Source organism: Ricinus communis, chromosome 7 (assembly GCF_019578655.1).
Source record: "Ricinus communis isolate WT05 ecotype wild-type chromosome 7, ASM1957865v1, whole genome shotgun sequence".
In the NCBI taxonomy this organism is placed as follows: Eukaryota; Viridiplantae; Streptophyta; class Magnoliopsida; order Malpighiales; family Euphorbiaceae; genus Ricinus; species Ricinus communis.
In genome coordinates this window covers 25911130-25935825 of record NC_063262.1, presented here as the reverse complement: position 1 = coordinate 25935825, position 24696 = coordinate 25911130, and the positions used below count along the sequence as shown (strand labels likewise).

Below are 24696 nucleotides of genomic sequence, written 5' to 3'. Positions count from 1 at the left end.
TCCCATTTTATGCCCATTTTATGGGGTCAAGAGTCGTTTTTTACTTCACAAATGGTCATGCTAGATTCACTTGCACTAAAACATCCTCTAAGACACCTTCAGGATACACAACCGACTTATCCGCAAGTTGTATAACAACATCCGTTTCTTTTAGTTTACCACATTTTAAAGATGCATAAATTGAAAGAGGCATTACATTTATTGAGGCTTCTAAATCACACATCACCCTCTGAATTTCAACATTGCCTATCTTACAATGGATAATACACGTACCTGGATCCTTGCACTTGAGAGGTAGCATTTTTTGAAGAATAGCCGAAACATTCTCACCCACACTTATCTTTTCCATACCTTATAACTTTTTCTTATTAGTGCACAATCTTTGAGAAATTTAACATAACGAGGTACTTGCTTAATTGCATCGAGTAAAGGAATATTTACCTCAATTTTGCGAAATGTCTCAAATATCTCTTTTTCCTCTTCTTGTTTTTTAGATTTGGCAAATCTTTCGGGAAAAGGAGGTTTTGTCACCAATACCTTTGTTTCTCGTTGTTTGGTACTTGAGATTGGTCGGTTTCTTGCGATGAGGTCGCCACTTCTTTTTCAACCTCCTCTTCTAAGGCTTGCCCATGCCTTTTTGCATCATTAAATTCTTTCAATTCTTTTCCGCTTCTCAAGGTTATTGCACTAGCATTGTGCCTTGGATTGACAATTGTTTGTGATGGCAATTTACCTTGAGATTCTAATTTGCTCACTGAAGATGCCAATTGCCCTACTTGAGCCTCTAAATTTTGAATAATTGCTCTCGTTTCCTGTTGAAAAACATTTGTATTATTAGCAAGCTCTTTAACAATATCTTCAAGAGACATACCTTGCTTTATGGGAGGTGATTGTTGGAAATTTCCTGATCTTTGATGAGATTTTTGAAAATTTTGATTTCTTGATCCATAGCTAAGGTTAGGATGATCCCTATATCCTGTATTATATGTATTTGAATAGGGATCATACTTCTTGTTTGGAAATTCTCCAACCATGTTAACTTGCTCATTAGAATCCTTTTGAAGTGTTGGACACATGTCGGTTGGATGACTTGGATCGATACAAATTCTGCAAACTCTGGCTTTTAGTGCATTTCCTAAGGCCAATTATTGAACAAGAGAGGTTAGTTTAGATAATTGAGGTTCGATAGAATTGCTACTTACCTCATTCACTCTTCTTGGTGTTGAGTCTTGACCGAAGCCAAATTGTTGAGAGTTGGCAGCCATGATGGAGATCAATTCCCTAGCGGCTTGAGGAGTTTTGTTCACTATAGCGCCTCCACTAGCGGCATCCATAATTTTTCTCTCTATGGGTAACAATCCCTTATAAAAGTATTGGATGAGAAGTTGTTTGGTAATTCCATGTTGAGGGCAACTTGCGCATAATTTTTTGAACCGTTCCCAATATTCATGGCGAGTTTCCACATCTTTTTGCTTGATTCCACATATTTCCCTCCTTATACTTGTGGCTCTTGAGGCGGGAAAGAACTTGTCAAGAATTGCTCTTGCCATATCCGTCCATATGGTGGTAGAACCGGATGGTAAATAGAATAGCCAATCTTTAGCTCTATCGGCTAATGAAATGGAAATGCATGCATTTTGATTATTCTTCAGATACCCCTTGTGGTATCATACTCGAACACACCACATGTAATTCTTTCAAGTGTTTATGAGGATATTCATTCTGAAGACCGCGAAAAGTAGGTAATAAATGTATCAAACCTGATTTTAGCTCAAAGGCTACCTCTAAATTGGGATATTGAATGCAAAGCGGTTGTTGGCCTACATTTGGTGCCGCCAATTCCCTTAGAGTTCTTCCTTGATTTTCCATGGTTTCTTTTAATTCAGAATCACTTGAAGAATCAACCAAGTCAAAATCTGTTTCCAATTCTGGAGGTGTAGAAGGCGAAGAAGATTTTGAATTCTTACGACGTTCGTTAGTCTCTTTCCTTATTCTTTTTGCGGTTTTCTCAATCTTAGGATCAAATTCAAATTTTCCTGTATGAGAAGAACGAGACATAAAAGAAATAAATCTAATTGAGTGACACCAATCCCCGGCAACGGCGCCAAAATTTGATGGGTGTCAAATCTAATAAAAATAAATTCCTACTCTTCAAATAAAAACAACTTATAAATGGTGACAAGTAGGGTCGAATCCATAGAGATTAGTAAGATTTATTTCTTTAACAAAATTCAAATAAAATTAGGAGGGATTTTAAATTTGGAATCAAAACAAATTAAACTAAAAATCAATTAGAAGCAATAATAAAATTTGAGAAGTTAAATCAATGTGAGAAAACTCCAACCCAATGTATAATCTTAGTTTAATTCATTGAACTGATCATTGATGCAAATATAATTTCCAAATCTATTAATAAATTGGTTATAGTTATTGAAAAGCTCTAACAACCTAATTTCTCCTTAATTTTTCGTTAATCAATGGAAGCCATTTGATTAATTCTATTATTAAATAAATAACCCTAGAAAAGCTTCTAAAATTTAATTTACCAATAGCAATGCAATTTAGAGAAACCCAATTCTAGCCAAAAAATATATAAGATGAATTCATTTAGACTAGATCATGTATCCATATAACATGGGTATGTTATTCTACCACTAATCATTAGAATAATTAATAATTATAGATTTAATATTCTAATTTGGCGTAGACTATCTTGATAATTAAGTAATAGGCATTTTTACACAATCAACAAAAATAGAATTCCTAATAGACATAGAAGATACATGAATATTAATAAATTTGAGAAAATAATGAAGAACAATTAAATATCATAATCTATATGAATTCAAACCTTAATTAATCTTGAGTTGGAAAGAAAAGAGTTTAGCCACACATAGAAATCATTCATTCCTAAGGAGTTTTAGTGAATAAACACTCCCAAAAACGAATTAAAAAGCCACATGACAAATAATATCACTTTAAGCCTCTTTCCACAAAATTCAGATTTCTAGAATATGCCATGGGCACGCTCTAACTGAAGAGATCCTCTGCCATCTTTTCTCCCTTTTATCCGAAACTCTCCAAAGAATCAGTCTTTATGAAAACTCATCAAATATCATCCTTTTAGCTTCATGTTGCATCAAAACGTTCCGTCTAACATAAAAATTAATAATCACATTTAAGATCCACAATTAAGCATAAATACTCAATAATAACCAAGAAAATTGTTGGTACAAAGATAGCCCTTCCTATCATTGCAACTTTTGCAATAAGCTTGGCCCATGCCTAAGGAATTTTATAGGACACTAGTGTTACTGGGGAGAACTATCAACAGGATGAAAACTGAAAACTTGTTCATGGCTTCACAAGCCCATGAAAGCCTCTAAGGATCATAGATAGTGGCTGCACTGGTCATTATCACAAATGTTATGTTCATTTCCAGTTCATTTGACAAGCCAGTTTAAGTCAAGTGTGAAGTTGGGGAGGAAGAGGTTCGATTTGTGTCAACACTAAGAAATGGTAGAAAGGTTATCTATGATGTGCTTTTCATACATGAAACTTGATCAGAACTCACTGCTCAAATAATTAGAAATGGTTTTGTCGTGTATTTCAAATAAAATGTCTGTTTCTTTATTGATTTGATAATATAGCTTTTACTTGAAGCTTGATTTGATTGAGGATCGTGTATATAGCTTGGAGTTTCTAAGGCAATTCTCAGGAAGAAATATTGAAGCCTCTTCGATTTACTTTAAACTTGAAACTTATTCTGCATGGAAGATTGAAAATGCATGTCACTTAAGTTGCATGTAATATTAAACAGACTTAAGAATTAAGATTTTTTATTATTGTCAAATAAAGAGTCTCTTAATTATTTAAAGAACTTATATGGGTGAGGAGTTCTTTAAAGGTAAGGCCGAAGGAATTGGTCCACACCATGATCATGTCTGTATGAAAACAAAAATACTGTGGTCATCCATCATAAAGGAATCTTCATGCTAACAAGTGGGTGGGTGGCAAAAGAAAATCTCTCTGTAAATAGAACATAAAAGAAGAAAAAAGAAGAAAAGATTACATGACAACTGATGCACAAAAAAGGAAAAAAAAAAAAAAAGAGCCAAAGCAAGAGGAATATGATGTCGTGGTTTGTTTATGGTATAGGCATTAGGTAATATAAAATGATTCTCGTCCGTTATTTCTTTCATCATTAAGAAGATAATGGGGATATATCTAGTACTGGGGAGAGTTGAATTTCTCAGATTTTCTTCATTTCTAGAGATAAACAACCTCAATGGAAACATAAAGCTTATTATTAGTTATGAGCAGCAAAAGGGTGTTCTTTCTGTAGTTCAGTACTTTTCTTACACATACACACAGACACCCGAAAAAAAGAAAAAAGTTTAGTGAAAATTTGAAGCAAAAGACAAATCTAGAAAATGTGGCCAGTAATGACCACAAGAAGAAAATAAAAAAGAAATCGATTATCTGCCTAATTAATAATTTAAAAACATAAGATATATCCTAATTATTATGCATGCAGCACAACTACAACTGTACAGATTCCAGAGTTCCAAATTCTCCAGAGCAATGCCTAAAAGAAATTTTTGTCCATATGCCTGCGGCTTGATACATATATAAATATATTATTTGTACTGGGAAAGGGTAAGTAAACACTAGACTAATGAACCCTTCCAGGGATGGAAAGTTCTTAGGACCCAAAAATCATATATAAATGTTACAGCAGATGGCACATTTTATTTAAGAAAATGCCTCCTAAAAAGGCAGCATACCCATCTACTGAAACTTCAAGAACACCACGTAAAGACAAACAAAAAAAAAATGGAAGCAAATGCATAAAAGGAAAAAGGGAAAGAAAAACAAATAGGAGGGTCTTTGGGTAGTGCATGGTGCATTATAAAAAGAAAGAAAGAGCATAGTTGTTACCCATGTGAAGAAGAGGGGACTTGAATGATTAATTTAGCAAAAGTGACGAATAAACGGTCAAGACAATCATTACTCCTTACTATAGCTACCACATTTCATCTATCCATTTGTTTTAGTTTAGATGTATCTATCAATTATTATCTATTTTGGTGAAGTATTATTACCTTCTTCTCTTATGGGTCTTATGCACCAATCATAGCCTAATAGACCTTCATGAAGCAAATCATAGATTGCTTCTCCCAGTAACCTCTTTTTAGACAAAAATAATATTACAATTTTCTTTTTCTTTTAACGTTTGAATTCTTATGTCCGTTCTTAAAATAACAGTGATTGTTAACTTTGGGTATTTGTTGTTTTTCCTTGGACATTCTTTACTTGGTTTACATATATGAAATGTGAAAATTATGCTGTGGTAACTATTACGTACTACCATTATAATAATCATAAGCACAGAAGAGAACAACATATGATTGGCCAATAATGTTGGTTATGATACTAAGGAATTAATTGGACAAGAGAAACAAGGTCTCTATGGAGACATTCTATTAGAAAACAACCCATGTAGCATGCCACACACAAACAAAAATAACAACTCATAAACAGGGAATCAAGAAAAGCAACACACTAATTTTAATGTGCTTCAACAATGGATTTTCGCTTTTAAAGACAAATATCTAACTAACTAACTTGTCAAGTTTAAGGGCTTTTTTTAGATATAGAAATTTTAAAGAAATTATTTCCAAAATTACCATTACGATTAAAATCACTCTAGACATTTAAAAATGTGCAGATGAGATTTAATTAAGATCGAATTTGAACCTTGAGCAGTGTTTTACTAAGAATTCTAATCGATAAGCTCCAAACTAGATATTTGATTAAACAAAAAAAAATAGTCTAAACTTAAGGGGCCACTTTCCTTGTCTAATTGATAAACCATTTAAGAAAATCCCAAAATTGTTTACACAAACAGGTTGGTAGCATGCCACAATACTGGCTTATTGCTAAAGGAATGAATCATTATAAGATTAATGCCATAGTCCAAGAAGACATTATTTGGACTTTTGTCGCTTCCTTTTGTTTCATTTTTTCTTCTCTCTTTTCTATCTTTCTTTTACGGGTATCAAAAAAGTTGGCTCCTACAAGATGCTATATCATAATTTACTGAAACCTAGAGATAGAGGTAGAGGGTGAAATAGTGCGAAACCAATTATAGATTCCAACGCTCCACTATCAAGCTAGAAGATGTTAACTTACCAATCCAGGCATACCCTGATTTTTAAATATTTTTATCTTTGAAAGTAAAAGTATCGAGTTTGAGATTTCTTTTCATTTTTTACGGGATTAATTTCTCGTTTGCCATTTAAAGTGTGGAATCCATAGTTGTCTATTTAAAAAAAGATATGTTCCTTGATGTTATAGTGTAATCAAGACTTCTTATATATGTTTAGGGTATGTTTTCATCTCTGATAAAAAATTAATATATATTAATTAATTTTAAAAAATAAAACAAATATCAATCATTCAATATCAAAATATAAAACACCAGCATGTATATATATATTACTTATCTATTTAATAAATCAATAAAAAAAACTTTTCCTTCCTGAAAGCAATGTCGGTATCATCCCAGTTTTGGAACTTTCATTTGGTTGTATACTATCTCAGTGATTCTCATTTTATATATTCTACATATCAAGTGCATGCATGCAGCTTTAGAAATAGGATCAAAGTTATTCTTAAGAGTCTTTGCTTATAATATCGAGCTCTTAGATTGAGCAATTTTCTCAATATGGTATCAAAATTTCTTCTATAAAAAAATTAAAAGTGTATTATTATTCTCTATCATATTAAGAATTGCAAGAATCCAAAAAAAATAAAAACAATAAAAATATATGAAACAATCTATAATAATTCTGGACCAAGAGACGTCCCAAAATTCACTTTTTGATATAAAATGTATTAGTCAAAATTTAACTTGAAGTTCAAATAACTTTTACACAGGGGGAATATACTAGAAATTCTAAACTATTCTCTTAGGTTTCAATGGAGGGGTTATTTTATTTGCATTCTTTAAGTTAAGGCTTCATTATGATGTCCAAAAGAGCAGGAAATTGATTAATAGAGAAAGCATAAAGAACAAGACAAGAAAGGGGGAGTCTTTACCCTTCATGCTTTAGAAAAAGAAAGAAAATGTAGGTGGAGACCTCACTTTGAAGAGGCTTTTGTAGTATTCTAAGTTTTAAAAAGGTCTAAAGAATGAGAATTTGGTTGCATAAATATCAAAGTTAATGTTAGAAAGCTAATAGTATAAGAAATAAGAAAAGTTGAAGAAATGAAAAGGTGTGCTAAATGCTAATACTAGTGATTAATGGAAAATGGTGATAACACTTTAATCAAAGCCTGGACTGGAGGAGTCTCGCGTGATATGTATTCAATGGTACTATGAATATCTTCACTTTCTTTCATTACAATGGTCTCTTTATTTCCTTTCATTGGTCACTTGTGTTTATGCTTTAAGGGTGCTGCTGTTAATGTTGCCGGTTCTCAATTTATAAATTGGAGAAAAATAAAATTGTATGGCGGTCAATTTTAAGAAATTTTTAGGTAATTTCTGTTTATTATGTTATATGTATAAAAAATTAATTATATAGTGAAATGTGATATTATCTATTAGTTATTCTATTTATATTGGTAGATTTTTCATTATGAGTATATAATGGTAATAAATATATCAACCAATGCAAATGTAATACTTAACAAAAATGTGATATATCAATATTTAATTTAATTTATCTACGAATGACATAACGTGATAGATTGAATATATCTAAAATTTTCTCGTTCAATTTGAAATTTAGGTAAATTATTATGGTAGTACCAATTCTTTACTACTTGCTTCCAATTGATACCAAACCTTCAATTTGTTTCTTTTTAGTATCAACACTTTAATTTATTTTTTTTATCAATTTAGTGCAATTAATCAATTTATGACCAATTGATGGTAGGTGGCAACCAGATATATTTATTTCTTATTTTTTAACCACATAAGCACTCCCATGTCAATACACACTAAGGCTAATAAGGAAGTGGGTCTAATGTACAAAATTTCTCCAAATTAAAATCTAATTAACCCTATTGTAAATAAAATCCCAAGCCACAAATTTACCACACGTCTTTCCCTTTCAGGCGAACATCAAGTTTAGGGAGTTCTGATTTCCATCTTCTATTGTTATTTAAATGGTTGGTTTTACTGAATGGCTTTTCATTTTCAATAAGTATCGTGCTTGATTCTGGTGATGATGGAAGTTACATTGTGCCAATTTACGAAGGTTATGCTTTCCCACGTGCCATTCTCCACCTGGATCTTGTTGAATGTGATCTTATTGATGCTTTGATGTAGATTCTTACAGAGAGGGTACATGTTCACCACCACTGCCTAATGGGAAATTGTCTGTGACTTAAAGGAGAAACTTGCCTATGTTGCTTTTGATTATGAGCAGGAACTTAAGACTACCAAGACTGCTCTTGATTACGAACGAGAAATTGTCTTGCTTTCTATCTTCTTCTTGAAATTTACCACACTTCTTTCTATCTGCAGTAGAGTCTTGAGTTTATGGTTGTCAAAGATTATAAATGCTCCACTTTATGAAACCTTAAAACAAGAAGAAAATGAGAAACAAACTTGTGAAATCAGATGACTCAAATATCTGAAACTTATGAAAATCAAAAGAAGGGAAGAAGATATCTATACAATGAGAGAGAGTGAATACAATGTAAATTAGGGTTAAATTAAAATCAATTGGAGGAAATTTGGTACATTGGACCCACTTGCTAATGTGGAATATTGGTGGCATGCTTAATTAGACAATCGGCTGTCAAATCAGTAAATTTTAATTAGATTTCATTTTAGTATCGTCGAATGAGATAAAAATAGTAGAACAGGTAATAAAAAAAAATTAAAGAAATTAGTACCAATTAAAAGAAAGTGGCAAAGTGGCAAAGAATTAATACTAGTACGACAATTTACTCCTTAAAATTCTTTTTACATTGAAAGAAATTTGAGGAATTATTTATTTCACAATGAAATTTGATTTCACCGAATTCTTGAGGTTGAACCATAAAACAACTACATTCTTTTTTAAAGAAAAAGAAATGGAGGTTGTTGCATTTGGTATTCATTAAAACAAATACAAAGAAAATTCATAAATTAAAATAAAAAAAACTTGGTTTCAGAAGAGTCTTAGTCCTGACAAGTCCACCAGACTGAAGGTTCATTGGGGGGATTGTAAAATTCGTTTATTTAGTAAAACATTGCAAGAGTCAGGGACGCAAGCACCAGCTTTTCAGTTAATTCTACCAAAAGAATGAGAGAGCGACGGAAGAAGAAGAAGAAGAAGAAGAAGAAGAGGAAGAAGAAGGAAGAGTTTGAGACCAATACAAGAGTGGTGGAACTTTGTACTTTCGATATCAAAATCAAAGAGACAATTAATGTGACAGAAGAAAGAAGTATGTAAGAGTGTTTAGTTGAGACCATTAGAAGATTTGATGGACCATTGTAACAGCATTTTCAACCGTGTTTTTATAGTAAATAATATTTTAAAAAATATTTATATATAAAAGTAAAATATTTCATTTAAATCTGATGTATTTTTATTATTTTTATTTTTATAACTATTAATAATTTTAATTTTTTTTTCAAAAAAATTTGTAATAAGAAAAAGAATCACTAAGTATTAATTAATTAATTAATTAAGTGTATAGAATTTTACAATATATTTATTAAATATAAAATAGAGAGTAAAATTCTGCTCTTCATATGTAGAGAGTCGGACTAATTTTCTATTTTATATTTAAAAAATAAAAAATACATTAGAGATTATATAATATATGCATTATAAACTTGTACATATTTAATTAATTAATATTTATAATTTTTATTTTTTATTAGTAAAAATTAAAATTATTAGTACTTATAAAAATAAAAATAAAATAAAAAATAAATTATAAAAATTCTAATGTAAATATTTTATTTTTTATATTTAAATATTTTTACGATGTCTTTTATTATAGAAATTATATTTTTTAATATAAAGAACAGTAGTAGGAATACTCTAATATTTATAACCCTTTTTAATTTAATATTTAGAGTTAGTTTAATTAATATAAAATATTTTAAATATATTTTTTATTCATATATCCAATATAAATAATAAAATACTATTTGAGAAATTTAATCTAACTACATATCTTATATCTTTTCTTAATCCCTTAAAAGAAAGAAAAAGATGTTTAAACTACAAACATGGATTAAGATCTTCTCCTCTACTATTATTCCTATTTAACTTTGATTTATTTAATCCCAACTCAAATCTACCCACTACAAGTACCAATAATACCAAGAGTGAATTATTTTATTTTATTTAATTTCCAACAATAAATTTCACACTTCACACCTAAGCGTGTTAAACAAGGCCATTGGCTGATGTAAAATTTGACTCAAACAGACATTTAAAAAAAAAAAAAAAAAGTATATAATAAAGTGAGACATAATGTATTGATCACATAGCAACATGTTTTTTATAATATAGTGTTGTCGGTCGAATAATATACCATTAACTAATGACATCAAGCCCAAAAAATCCCTCATGGTTAAATCTTCTTAGCAATTATAATACCATCATTTACCATGAATTATTGTCCCCTTTATTCTAATAATTGTTTTAATTATATGGACTGTGCACACTATAATTTATAACAAAGGGATTGTTTTCTACGAATGTGCACTACTTCCATATCCTTGTGTGATGAAAATACTTTATTTATATTATTCTTATCCAACGGTTAAGTCCATGCATCTATTATTATTTTTTATTTACTTTATTGTATTCGATCTAGATTTAGAACTCCTTTAATATATATTAAGTAAAGAAAAAAAATAACACCTTTTCGAAAATAAATTTTTTAATTTTATTTGACTTGTATGATAATAAAATTTTTATGAGAAATAGTAGAATTTGATTGACTAATATATTTTTATTTAAATATTTTAAAAAATAAATATTATTTTTATTATAAAAATTACTTTTAAAATATGTAATAAATAGTAAAAATTATATATTTTTAATTTCTAATTCTCAAAACTAACTTCCGACTTTTTAGAAAATATACTTTCCAATAAATAGATTATTTGTATTAATAAGTTATAAGTATACCTTCCCATGAGTAGGTTATTTATATTAATAAGCTATAAACTATCCAATTGAAATAGTCGTTATTTATCATTAATAAAAGTAAATTTTTAATAAGCCAGCCATTTTTAGTTAAATCTTATTGTATTTTTGTTAATTAAAGAAAACTACTTGAGGTTGATCTAAAAATATTAATAAAAAAGAATAGTGACCCCACAAAAGGACAAGTAAACAGAAATAAAATAACCCAAAAATACATGTGGAATTGGGTCCCAAAAGGTCCTAGAAATGAACAAGTAGTCGTACACTTGTTCATATTCCCAAAGTTTGGAAGTCACAATGCTTATTCCTATTTAAATGTACTTGTTCGTTTGGTCATATATTGCTGTAAGAATTGGAAATTGTTTTCTTTTTCTTTTATTTTATTTATTAATGAAATAAAAATATTCAACTAAAGTTTATGATATATGAAGTGTCGGTGGGTGCTCCTCAATCTCTTCACATGTTCTTCGTGGACTTGCACATTTTATTTTATTCTTTTTTTCTTTGTCTTTTGGTATTATCATTGGTTAAACTCAATACAATTATTTATTAAATTTTATTTATCGTGTTTTTAATTAGATATATAATTTTAATTATTATTAGTGATTGAATTTATTATGAATTAACATATAAGAGGTTAAAAGATCTATTTAAAATATTAAAATTTAAATTCAAATCGACTTTCGAATTTTCAAAATGAAATTATTTTTTTTATAAAATAGAAATATATAGATGATCGGTCCAAATTATGTATAGATATTTAAGGGTATTTTAAAGTTTTAATGATTTTTTTATATATAATATGGTGAAAATATGTGTTTTTACCTCACTTAACCTTAATTGTCTATTTTTAAGAATATTAGCAAAAACAGAAAAATATGAAGCTAAAAGAAGCTTAATGAGACATATTTGTATCAAAGCCCGAGATTAAGACGCATGGACTACTAATTACAAAGCCCAAGGGACATTTTAGTCATTTTGTATAATTATTAGGATTTATATTAAGAATTATTTATGGGATAATATTTGGTGGAGATTAAGATACCTAAAGTCTTATCTATTAGATAGACTTATATTAGTATACTTATCCCTATGGAAATTTATATAGAGAGGACTATTATCTATATAAATTTCTGCAAAACCTAATACAAATGAGGAAGTACGAAGGGGAGGGGAATTTTCTCCTATATGCTCTTTACACTTGCCATCATTATTTTCTCCATAATTTTTTACAGTTTTCCATAAACATATAATTTTAGTTTTCATTATTCTTTTAAAATCTAAGGAGTTTTTCAAGAAGTGGAGACTAATGACCAATCTTCTTTCTACTTGAAGAAATTCTGAATCTAAAGAGAACTTTTTACTTTATTACTTTTTGTATTTCTATTTGATATCATGATCATTGAATTAAATATGTTAGGCTAGTTTTTCTAAGTGTTTAGTTTAATCTCTTTACTGAACCTTGTTATTTATTTATTTAATGAATGATTTCTTTATCTTTATATCTTTATTAGTTTTAATTATTATTATTAGTTAACCATCATATTAATTTAGCAATAGTAATTATTATGAAAATCTTTAGGTTTAAAAATATTAAAAACATCATCTTTATTTTAATCTATGTTGGTATAAGAAACCTAGGTTGCATCTTTAGTTTGAGTGACTTAGGAAAAAAGGCACATCACCATCTTATTCATTAGATCTATGCTTAAAGTAAAACAAGGATATTACTAAGTAAATGGCTAGATTAAATACTATCTTTAGCATATAGTTTTATATCATAAGCATTGCATTTGTATTGCATATTTATTTATTGTTTAGTTATTTTATTTTATAAATATTATCCTCTCAAACATACTGATTTAGAGTGTTTAGATTTACTTTTATTGTTTTGTGTTGATAATTAGACTTTATAATAAGTAGCCTCATGGTTTCTTGAGAGATCGACCTCATGGTGACTTCCTTGAGAGATTGACCTCATGGTGACTTCCTTGAGAGATTGACCTCATGATGAACTTACTCTTACTATAGGAATACTTGCAAGTATTAAAAAAGACACATCAATAGACGATATTAAATGAGCTTATATTAGACTATCTATATTGTAATCTTTTTAATTGGTAAAACCAATAAAGAAAAAGAAAATCCAAACTTAAAATAAAATTCAATTTAAAATTATATTTATGTTAATGCATTAATAATATGATTTTTTAAATTATGCATTTGCCTAAATATATATATTTATTTTCTTGAATTTATAACAATTAATTAATTTAATACTTCAATTTTAAATTTAATTTAATAAATATCTGATTTTTTTAATATATAAATATATTTAACACTCAATTTAACTTAATATATCTAAATGTTATTTTTTGATGATATTTAAATATTTTTATATAATACATATAGATGTATTGAATAAAAAATATGTCAAAAAATATTTTAAAAAAAGTTTAGATATTTATTAAATTAATTTAAAAATTAGAATATTAAACTGATTAAATGACCAAAATTAAGATATAAATATACATTTTGCTTATATATTTTATGTGTAACTCTATATTGTCAAAATTTATAATTTGCTATTTAATATCAGAATTCCACTCTAAAATAAAGACTAATCACAATTATATATCCTTTTTGAATGATTTTCTTTTTCAGATTAGTGAGGTATGCAATGTATAAAGAAAAATATTTGAAAGAATAAATAGACGTACTTATTGCATTTTGCCCTCTCCAATTTCTTCTAACCCATTCCCATTACCGTTCCTTTATTTCTATTTTTTTTTAAATAACATCATTTATTATTGGAAAAAAGTTTTAAATAACAATATTACTTGAAAAAACTATCAAAATATAAATGAAAAATTAATGAAGAATATGATTCATGCTAGTCAATTGCCTTTTTTTTTTTCTTTTTTATCCTTCTTAATTATTTTCCCTTAATTTGAACCAATATATAGTTTAACGATAATTACTAATTCAAGTTTGGTAGTAGAAAAAAATTGATTTTGCATATGTATAAAAAGAAAACAATAGAAAAAGAATTGAATTTTGCAAAATCATAATAACTTTCTGCTTTTCCCCCCCCCTTTTAAACCAATAGATATTGATTTTCAAAACACTAGTCTACCTTGTCCCCTCATAAACTAAAAAAAAGGGGGAAAAAGAAAGAAAAACCCTTGTGCCCTAATGTGAAAAGTTGAACTCCTTGGTCCTAAACTTTGTATTATATCATGATACATAAATATATTAAATTTAATTATAAAAAGATTTAATATTTTATATTTGTTGTCAAAATCTAGAATATAATTGCTAAAATTTAAACTCTAATATGATACTTTAATATTAATTTTAATTTTAATAAGTTAAATTTATTGATTAAGCATACTTTTGTTTTAGCATTCAAAAGAATCAAAATAGAAATAGAAAGAAATGTCATTACTTTGAATTGGGTACCACACCTCCTGCCACTGTGGAAATGGGGTCAAAGGGTTGAATACCATACTTACAGGTGGACACCATAATTCCCATAACCACATTATCATTTTGAACTCATTTGGGAGGGCTTCTCTAAAAAATCAATTTATTTGGATAATATATAATTATTTATTGATTATCCAAATCATCAATACTATTACTAATAGAGGTTCATTACCATTTATTTCTTTTATCAATTAGGAGAGGTTCATTAGACTTTTTTAATATGAAAAGTGTGTTTTATACAAAACTAAAATTGTGTTTGAAATGATAATCCAATTTTCTTTTGCTTTTCTCCTTTTCTGTGTGATGTGATATAATAAATATTAGATAGTTGCTTTTATAAGGCTTATCAATAATATTATACATAATCTCAAAATCCTTTTAGGACTAAATTGTAAAGGTTCCAAAACATATTATTAAATTCAAGAAAAAAAATTAAAAATCATTTTTACAATAATTAATAAATACTTTAAGGAATAATCATTGAGATTAAAATATTGTATTTAGTGTATTACCCAATATACTACTGAGATACATGTTTCCTTTTTTTAGTAAGGGTGATTACAGTTTAATTAACCATAATTAAATCTAATTATTTTACCGGTTAATCAATCAATACCTTATCTTCTTTTTAATAGTCAAGTTCAGTTTATTAATTGGTTTTCTTTTGATGATTTATTATTATTATTATTATTATTATTATTATTATTATTATTATTATCATCACTTATTGTTTGTTTTAATTATATTTAGCAATTAAATACTCTAACCATAGTGAAATATAAAAAGAAAATATGAATATTATTGTATTTATTTATTTTTATATAAATAAAGGTATATGATATTTGTATTTTTCCATTTGATTAACACTATAAATATTACTATATGCAATTGATTTTTTTCATTTTATATAAATTAAAAGATGAACTATTATTTTGTGACGGGAGAGCAGTTTTCCTTGAATAACTGTATAATTAATAAGATCAATATTAAAGCCAATAAGGTGATAGCCTAACCGATCTTTTTCTGAACTTAATTAAATAGGGGGAAATAATACTAAATTTAAATCAGTATTACTTGATTTATCACTTTTATCAATTATGGCATCAAGTCTTAGTGGCTAATCTATTTCCATGAAATGGTAATCAACCATTTGACATAAATTAGACTTAAATGTAATATAAAAAATGGAGATAGCAAATATTGAGGGGTGTCTTGAGTTGAGTGAGGCTGCATTGCATTGGCACCACCCAATAATGGTTCATACAAAGAAGTCACAAGGGTGGGTCCCTAGAATAAGGACCAAAATTGCACATGGGTCCATAACCGATTTCTTTCCACTCATGCGTCCCATATGCCAAAAATATGGACCCATCTCTCATCTCATGATCTACATTCATACTTATGCACACAGTTCCAGCCCCCTCCTCCTTTCTTAAACCTGACCAAACCCTCCTCTCATCTACTGCACCCCTCAGCATACCACTAAAGTTGAGTTTCTGTTAAAATACAATTAAACCCATAAACTTTAAAGTCTTTCAATTACACCTCTAAAGTTTGAAAAACATAAAATAATTATATTTTTTTGAAATTAGCTTTGTTTATTTCACTGTTTGATTACATGAGATTCGGTTAATATTAAATATTAAAAAAATTATTTTAGTTCTTTTTAATTTTACTTTTTTACATCCAGTAACTCTGTGTTTTTAGTAGGTAAAAAGCATAAAGTGATAATATTTTTTTTATTTTAACAAAAAAAAATCAGCACCATCATCATTAAAAAAAATAGCTATAAAATATTATTATTTTATTTTTAAATTTTGAAAATATAATCGTGCCATTTTAGAATTAAAGGATTTAATTAAACTTTAGCTAAAAAATATGGTACCTTTTGCGTAAATAAAATAAAATATGCAAATAATATTGACTCTCGCAAAGCAAAACAGACATAAGTGCAACACTGATCAACTACTTCCCTAACACAACCCACCAGCAGAATCTTAGCTGGATGCACCCTCCCCTTCCTTCCTTCCTTCCTTCCTTTCTTCTTCTTCTTCTTCTCATTCAACCCTTTCCCATTTTCTTTTCTCCTTTCACTTTCTTTCCTGGAAAAACAAAAAGTGGAAGAAAAGAAAAGAACAAGTCCCCACTCAATTTACACACACACTACCACTGCCATTGATTCTTTCTTCCACTGAAACAACTGGACTGAGCTGAGCTGAGCTGAGTTAACCACAATGCCCAGCTCCTTCTTGCTCATAACATTCTTGATCTTATCCTTCCCTCCAAACCTCTTATCCTCCACCCCAAATCGCAGAATCCTACACCAGCCATTCTTTCCTCTTGACAACATTCCTCCTTCCGAACCACCTTCTCCTCCTCCTCCTCCTCCTCCTGCTCCTTCTACTCCTCCTACTAAAATCCCATTTTCCACTACTACCCCTAATCAGTCTCCTTTTTTCCCTTCTTACCCTTCTCCTCCTCCGCCTCCTTCTCCTGCTACATTTGCTTCTTTCCCTGCCAACATCTCCTCTCTCATCCTTCCTCAATCCCCTTCTCCAAAACCCAAATCCCAAAAACTCCTCGCTGTTGCTATCTCCGCTGTTATTTCTGCTATTGCTGTTTTGGGTTTCATAATCTTTTACTACGCCCGCCGTAGGCAACACCACCACAGTGGATTTTCCGATGACAAGGCTTATAGATCGGATAACAGTAATAGATTATATCAAACAAATGCTGATGCAAAAATCAGTGCTAGTCGCAAGCTAAGAACAAGAACTAGTTCCACTAGCTCTGAGTTTCTTTATCTGGGCACTTTAGTTAATTCCCACAGTATCAGTGAAGCTCATGAGAATGGTAATGTTGGGCCGGATCCTCGGAAGATGGATTCGCCTGAGCTACTCCCATTACCACCGCTTAACAGGCAGCAGAGTTCCAGGCAGAATTATGGAAATGGAGAAGTGAGTTGTTCTGGTGATGAGGATGAGGAATTTTACTCTCCGAGAGGATCATTAGGAGGTAGAGAAAGCTCAAGTGGTGCAGGATCGGGGTCTAGAAGAGTGTTTGCTCCCGTGGGTGGTGATGATTTTGATGCAAGGAGCAGTGATTCAAGCTCTTATACATGTTCTAGTTCAGGTTCTCCAGCTCGTTCTCAGTCACTAAGTATATCTCCACCAGTAAGTTTAAGTCCACGACCAAAATCCCCACAATCTAATGCCGTTCAGGCTACTGCTGCTTCACCTCTACCAGCATCACCACCACTGATGCCTCTGCAAAATGAGCGAAAATCTCCATCTACTTTATCTGCTTCCTCTCAAGATGGAATAACATTTAATTTAGAGCGAAATGTTCAGTCACCTTCACTATCTTCAGCTTCTTCGTCGCCCAAAAGAAGTTTGGAGAATAGCGCACATGCATCTCCAAGAATATTGAATGATTTGGACCGAAATGCACGGTCTCCATCATTGTCCCCAGCAAAGATATTGAATACGAAGTCCCCTGTGTTATCCTCTGCTTCTACATCACCTGACACATCAATTGCTTCTTCTCCTAGAATATCAAATGCTTTGGGTCGAGATGTCAGGTCTCCTTATCTCTCTTCTGCTACTACATCGCCAGATAGAATTTCTGAAAAGATCCCATCTCCAAGAATATCAAATGATTTGGATCGAAATGTTTCTTCTTCTTTCTTGTCTTCTGCTTCTCCCTCACCAGGAAGAGTTTTGGACAATAACTCACTTGTCTATCCCAGAATTTCAAATGTGTCTTCAGCGTCTCCTTCACCAGGAAGAGTTCTGGATAATAACCCACTTTTTTATCCCAGGATTTCAAATGTGTCTTCAGCTTCTCCTTCACCAGGAAGAGTTTTGGACAATAACCCACTTGTTTATCCCGGAATTTCAAATGTTTCTGATCAAAGTAAGAAGTCTTCTTTAGTGTCTTCAGCTTCTTCATCACCAGATAGACGTTTGGAAAAGGCTAGTCCAGATGAATCACCAAGGATTTCTTCTGGTCTAAATGCAAAAATTAGCAGTGTGTTAGAGCAGCCTATTTCTGTCACTCCTCCTCCACCACCACCTCCTCCTCCACCACCGCCTCCTCTGCAGCAACAAAGATACTCACCACCCGCCCCACCAGCACAGCAAAGACATTGGGAATCTCCAGTTGCATCAACACCCACAGGGCAATCGATTTCCAGGCCACCAGTACTTATACCACCATCAAGGCCTTTTGTATTACAAGGTACATCATCAATGATATCTCCAATTGAATTGCCACCAAGTTCGAAACCAACTGAGGACTTTGAGGAGACTCCTAGTAAGCCAAAATTAAAGCCTTTGCATTGGGATAAAGTTAGAGCAAGTTCTGATCGTGAAATGGTTTGGGATCAGCTCAGGTCAAGCTCTTTTAAGTAAGATACACATCCTTTCTCATACTAAATCCTTTATCGCTCACTACTTACCTTGCCTATATTTAATATGATAACTGTTGATTTCTTTCTTTGACTATACTCTGCATCTCCTATTTAGATCTATAAAATGGGTTTTTTTGCAGATTGAATGAGGAGATGATGGAAAGTTTGTTTGTTGTAAACACTCCATATCAAAAGCCAAACCAGACAACTCCACGTTCAGTTGTTCCATCACTAAACCAAGATAATAGGGTACTTGATCCCAAAAAGGCACAGAATATAGCAATTTTGCTTAGGGCACTCAATGTGACAATTGAGGAAGTTTGTGAAGCCCTTTTGGAAGGTAACTGTTTATTTACTGTTGGCAGTCATACTTTAGGTGCTTACATATATTAGTGCCATAAGTCTGTTTCTATAAATGTAAAACTTTTTGTCACTTCTCATATGTATGCCTGAAATTATCATTCCATGCTGTAGCTCGAACATATTGGGAAAACTAATATTTTACTATCTGGGTCTCTTTTGCCTTTGTTTGCAACTTTCATTATTGGATATCCTTTTGTTTGCTTCTGGCCCCAGGAAGTACTCTATAATGAGCTAGTTTTCCTGTATTCAGTTAGGGCTTATGATGGTAGCTTGCAGTTAATATACTGACCTAATGATATATCAGTTATTGAGGGTAGCTTTTATGTTGAGTACATATGGCATTTCCATCAATTTCAGTTGAATCTTATCCTACTTCAAAGTTATAATTCAGTTAAACTTTTTCCAACTTTAATGTTATTATTATCTGTCAACAATAGCTTACATGTAGCAAGTGATTAAGGTAAGTACATTGTTGGTAGCATGGCATTGTCAAAGACTGATACATCTTCCTACTTTGACATCTTAAATTTTATGAAATTTTAGAAGGTTTTTCGTTCTCTCTAGTTTTATTTTCTAATTAAGATATGTGGTCCTTTAAAAAAGGCCCTTCTACATAAATGGATCTATAATTGGCAGTGAACTTATGCTCTAAGTTTATCCTTGAAATGGACTGTGCAACTAAATAATTGCCACTTTGTGCAGGCAACACTGAGACGCTTGGAACTGAACTTCTGGAAAGTTTATTGAAGATGGCACCTACCAAAGAAGAAGAGCGTAAACTAAAGGAATATAAAGATGACTCACCAACAAAACTTGGCCATGCTGAGAAATTTCTCAAGGCTGTGCTTGATGTACCTTTTGCATTTAAGCGAGTCGATGCAATGCTGTACATAACCAATTTTGAGTCTGAGGTTGAGTACCTGAAAAGGTCTTTTGAAACTTTAGAGGTAAATACAAATCTTTCTTTCCTTTATCTTGGATTCCCTTTCGCTGTTACTATGCTTGTGGTAAAATCAAATGTTGTTGAATGATGATTTCCTTTGAACTTGATTATTCCTAAACAGTCAAAAACATATAGATAGAAATCATTTTTTATTCAAGTACTTAATAGAATTCCTGCTTGAGCTTAAAAATGATGGCTGTTGAATGGCATAATGCTTTAGCCATTGCCACGCCGCCAGTGTGTACTGGGAGGTTGGCACAAATAGCCAGTGCTGGGGAGAGTTACTACATAGATCCATGCAATCTGACATTATTGTTTGTCGAAGCTGATCTCTGTAGTGGATCTATTTACTTGTCAATTTCACTCCACGTGCGTCTCACATATTTTACCTTTTCACAGGCTGCCTGTGAAGAACTACGAAATAGTCGGATGTTTTTGAAACTTCTAGAAGCTGTGCTCAAGACAGGGAACCGCATGAATGTTGGCACTAACCGCGGTGATGCCCATGCCTTCAAGCTTGACACGTTACTCAAGCTTGTTGATGTCAAGGGTGCAGATGGAAAGACCACACTCTTGCATTTTGTTGTACAGGAAATTATAAGAACTGAAGGCGCCCGTCTTTCAGGGCTCAACCAAACTCCAAATTCAACCTCAAGTGAAGATGCTAAGTGTAGGAAGCTTGGGCTGCAAGTTGTTTCTGGTTTAAGTTCAGAGCTTACCAATGTGAAGAAAGCAGCTGCTATGGATTCTGATGTGCTTAGCAGTGATGTCTCCAAACTTTCTAAAGGCATTGAGAATATCAATGAGGTTGTGAGATTAAATGAAACCATGGGGTTAGATGAAAGCAGCCAGAAATTCTCAGAAGCAATGGAAAGATTCATGAAAATGGCTGAGGAGGAGATCATAAGGATTCAAGCCCATGAAAGTGTTGCCTTGTCTCTAGTGAAGGAGATCACAGAATACTTTCATGGTAATTCAGCCAAAGAAGAAGCTCACCCATTCAGAATCTTCATGGTGGTCAGGGATTTTCTAGGTGTTCTTGACCGGGTCTGCAAAGAAGTTGGTATGATAAATGAGCGAACCATAGTCAGTTCTGCCCATAAATTTCCAATTCCAGTAAATCCGATGCTGGCACAGGCTGTTGTTGGACACGATGCAAAGAAGCAGTATAGTTCTTCGGATGATGAGAGTGGATCAGGTTAAATTTTTGTGGGATTTAGCCTGAAACTACTTCAGGCTGGTAATTTGGGCCAGCTGGGGTTTGATCGTGGTTGCCTGCCTGATTCATGTAATTTATTTCTTTTGTTTCTTTTCCAATATTTGTATAAAGTTTTGGGATTGCTGTTGTCTTATAGATAGCATATACAGAGATCTTTGGGAGGCATAATGCAGAATACTGAAATGGGTGGGATCATGAATGTTGCAGTAGCCTGTCAAAGACTTTGATAATAGGAACTCTGTCTAGTTACATAGAAAGTAAAGCTCTTAACTATAGGCTTCTCCTGTTATATAGAAGAATTTATGCATATTTTTCACTTTGTTGTCCAGAAATTCTCATCTCATTATGCTTCCATTGCAGTAAGCAATCGGCTCCTTCTTTTCAGCAAGCAATCATGGTTTAATATGTTCCTTTCTATACGACAGCAATTATATTTTTGGATTCTGTTGTTCCAATAAACAAATACAATCACTATATTTCGACATAGGCAGTTGCACAAACAGATATAATCTGGAGGCAGGCTATTTCATCTACCTGTGGTATCAATAGTACAATTATTTTAAGCAGGTAGTCAATATTGTCTCTTTCTCTAATAAACAGAAGGTGTTTCAGGTTATGATATTAGTCTTTCTACTATCCCTTCAACAGTTAGGAGATATTCTTTTTGGGGAATGTCTTGCTTGACTGCAAGGTCTCTGCATCTATACGTTCTAAGATGCGACGGGCTTCTTCCTCTGTTGCTGGAACCACGTTGCGTATCCTAAATCCGTTCTTCATGGCTTTAGCCTCGGAACGAACAGTGAATGTGAAGTAAAATGTATTTGATACCTGTTTCAAAGCAGACGAACACAAACAAGAGCGTGCAAATAAATAGATAGGAAAATATCAAACAAAGAACCACATTTTAGGAACCGTCCGACTGCGGATCATTCTTTTAACAGTTTATATTTAAGAGAGCAGTGTGCAGAGACTCACCTCACTGGATCTCAGCTCAGGTCTGGTAACATGAGCAACAACTTCAATGTTAATCAAAGGCTGCTCGGGATTTTCAAGTTCTGTGTATAGAACACATGACTTCAACCGCAGGAAGTCTCCTACGTCCACCTGTTCATCAAACATGTATATTTGATGTGAACTTTTATATTATGGGACTGTGCTTTAAATGTGCATCTTCTGCAATCTGCTAATTCAATTTCTCCCAACTCCCCTCCCCACCCAAAATGCACACACCTACTACAACAGTACGACTATCTACAATGCAAAAGTTAAAGACATATATGGTCACTGACAATACATGCAAATACTTCATTTGAGAGAAGCAATCACAATCGAGTTAATGCTAACTAGTGAAAAGGGATAGAGAAAAATATATGGTGGTACTCACTGGTCTTAAAAAATCAACATGATCAACTTCTAGAAAGTATGGGACCAGTCCAGCAAATGCGTAAGCAGTTGAGAAAGCTAATTCAAATGCGCGATGCATCAAAAACCCTCCAAAGATTCGGCCGTGAATGTTCCTCTGCTGTGGCTGGCAAATCAAAGAGTTTTCGAGGCGGGTATCCCTCAGAAGAATGCTGTTTCGGTCTGCTAAGGCTGGCATGTCGCAGAAGATTCGTCCCTCAGCAAGCAGTGCTTCAAGTCTATTGACCTCTCCAGTCTCACTTTCCTTTCTCTCATCCACTCTCTTTCTTTTCCTCAGTTTACTCCTAGCTTCAGCTTCTTCAAAAAGCAGCTTTTCTTCTTCAGTTTCAGGTGACAACCGGTTCACTGGAGCAGCTTTCCCTGTCTTGGAGTCACGAGCCACAAATATGAAGTTTGCAGTCAGAGCTACTGAGTCCGGAGCATCAGAGCCTTCTGCAAAACAATATTAAGTCTTTATACGCAAATCAACTCAATTAAGCCCTATTCCCCAAGTTAATTGGGTGCGGCTTTAGTGCTTCTCTTTTTCCACTGGAAATGATTTTGGGCTACATCTTCAGAAGGATATAAAGCCACACAATGTTTAAGTCTTTATAAACTTGACAAATAACATATCAGAAGATAAGAAAAAATACATATAATTTAATTATAAAGAGCACATCTACTTGCACATCAAAGATACCTTCAGTGAACTGAATAACATCCAATTGAATTTCGATTGATGACCGGCCAACCCATATGACAGAACCAACAATTTTGAGATCAATGTCAACACTGATTGGCTTCTTCAGAACTATCTTGTCAACAGAAGCAGTGACCAGCAACAGTGGTCTTGTTGTGCTATCATCATCAGAACAATGCTAATGCACACACATACAGATAATCAATAAAGGAACAGCTTTCAACCACAAAACAAACTACTTACAACTAAAAGATGCATAAAATGCACCATGGCCATTATATACCATACTACTGAAAAATAAAAAAATTCATTAAAACCCAATTCGTATAATTAACTTCCAATAAAAACCCAGATTTTAGTGAGGGCCAAAAAAGAAAGAAATTAAAGAAAAGAAATGAAAGATAGTACCTTGACAGAAATGGTGCCAGCTAAAGCATCAAGATCTTCAAGCAATTTCCCAATCCTAACTTCATTCCAAGGATCTCTATACTGTTCTCTAAGAATATAATCAGAAGAAAAGTTATACAAAATGCTGGTACGGCTTTGTTTTGGAGTTTTAGTAAGCAATTCACTTTGTGGAGGAGCATCTTTAGGTGGGTCAAGGAGTCTTTCAAAGATTTTAGACCTGGCTTCCCACAAAGCATTTGTAACTGGTGAATGGTACATTCCTGGCCATAAAGCTATTGGCTTTCTAGTTTGATGAGAATTGTCGTTGACTTGGAGAAGAGGAGAGGAATTGTTGTTGTCGAAAGGATTGGCAAAAGTTGAAACTACTGGGATTGTTTTGGGTGAGGAGGAATTAAATTCCATGGTTTTGTGGGAATTGGAATTGGAATTTTATGGGTATATTTGTGGAAATGATGAAGAAATTAGACTATGATCAAAAGATGAAAGCTTAGACGAGTGCGAGAGCGAGAGAGAGAGCTTTGTTCTGTTGAATCAACCGAGTAGCATTGGAAAGTACAAAACTAGAGGTAGTTATTTGGTGGGTGAGTAACA

The 24696-nt window shown here is 32.0% G+C and overlaps 2 protein-coding genes and 1 non-coding gene across 3 annotated transcripts; 2 read left to right on the top strand and 1 right to left on the bottom strand.

The window, feature by feature from the left end:
• Positions 1–1395: 1395 nt before the first annotated feature.
• Positions 1396–1502, top strand: LOC112536803. The gene has a single exon (XR_003080741.1). It is a non-coding gene; the product is annotated as a small nucleolar RNA R71 (small nucleolar RNA).
• A 15105-nt stretch (positions 1503–16607) lies between these two features.
• Positions 16608–21912, top strand: LOC8262337 (formin-like protein 1). Its single transcript, XM_002532408.4, has 4 exons — positions 16608–19068; positions 19212–19411; positions 20137–20381; positions 20777–21912. The coding sequence occupies exons 1-4, from the start codon at positions 16895–16897 to the stop codon at positions 21578–21580; spliced, it is 3423 nt and encodes a 1140-aa protein (XP_002532454.1). The 5' UTR covers positions 16608–16894; the 3' UTR covers positions 21581–21912.
• Positions 21913–22045: 133 nt separating this feature from the next.
• On the bottom strand, positions 22046–24681 carry LOC8262340 (acyl-coenzyme A thioesterase 2, chloroplastic). The gene is made up of 5 exons (XM_002532407.4): positions 24106–24681; positions 23698–23875; positions 22981–23450; positions 22572–22700; positions 22046–22424 (listed from the first exon to the last, which is right to left on the bottom strand). Exons 1-5 carry the CDS (start codon positions 24505–24507, stop codon positions 22245–22247), a joined length of 1359 nt encoding a protein of 452 aa, XP_002532453.1. The 5' UTR covers positions 24508–24681; the 3' UTR covers positions 22046–22244.
• Positions 24682–24696: the final 15 nt, after the last annotated feature.

Bases quoted from the DNA above. Each gene is read 5' to 3' on its own strand.
- LOC8262337 (XM_002532408.4), top strand. From the start codon at position 16,895: ATGCCCAGCTCCTTCTTGCTCATAACATTCTTGATCTTATCCTTCCCT. The intron at 19,069-19,211 runs GTAAGATACACA...GTTTTTTTGCAG, and splicing joins CTCAGGTCAAGCTCTTTTAA to ATTGAATGAGGAGATGATGG. The intron at 19,412-20,136 runs GTAACTGTTTAT...CACTTTGTGCAG, and splicing joins TTGTGAAGCCCTTTTGGAAG to GCAACACTGAGACGCTTGGA.
- LOC8262340 (XM_002532407.4), bottom strand. From the start codon at position 24,507: ATGGAATTTAATTCCTCCTCACCCAAAACAATCCCAGTAGTTTCAACT. The intron at 23,876-24,105 runs GTACTATCTTTC...TGTGTGCATTAG, and splicing joins CTGGCACCATTTCTGTCAAG to CATTGTTCTGATGATGATAG. The intron at 22,701-22,980 runs GTGAGTACCACC...TTTGATGAACAG, and splicing joins ATGTTGATTTTTTAAGACCA to GTGGACGTAGGAGACTTCCT.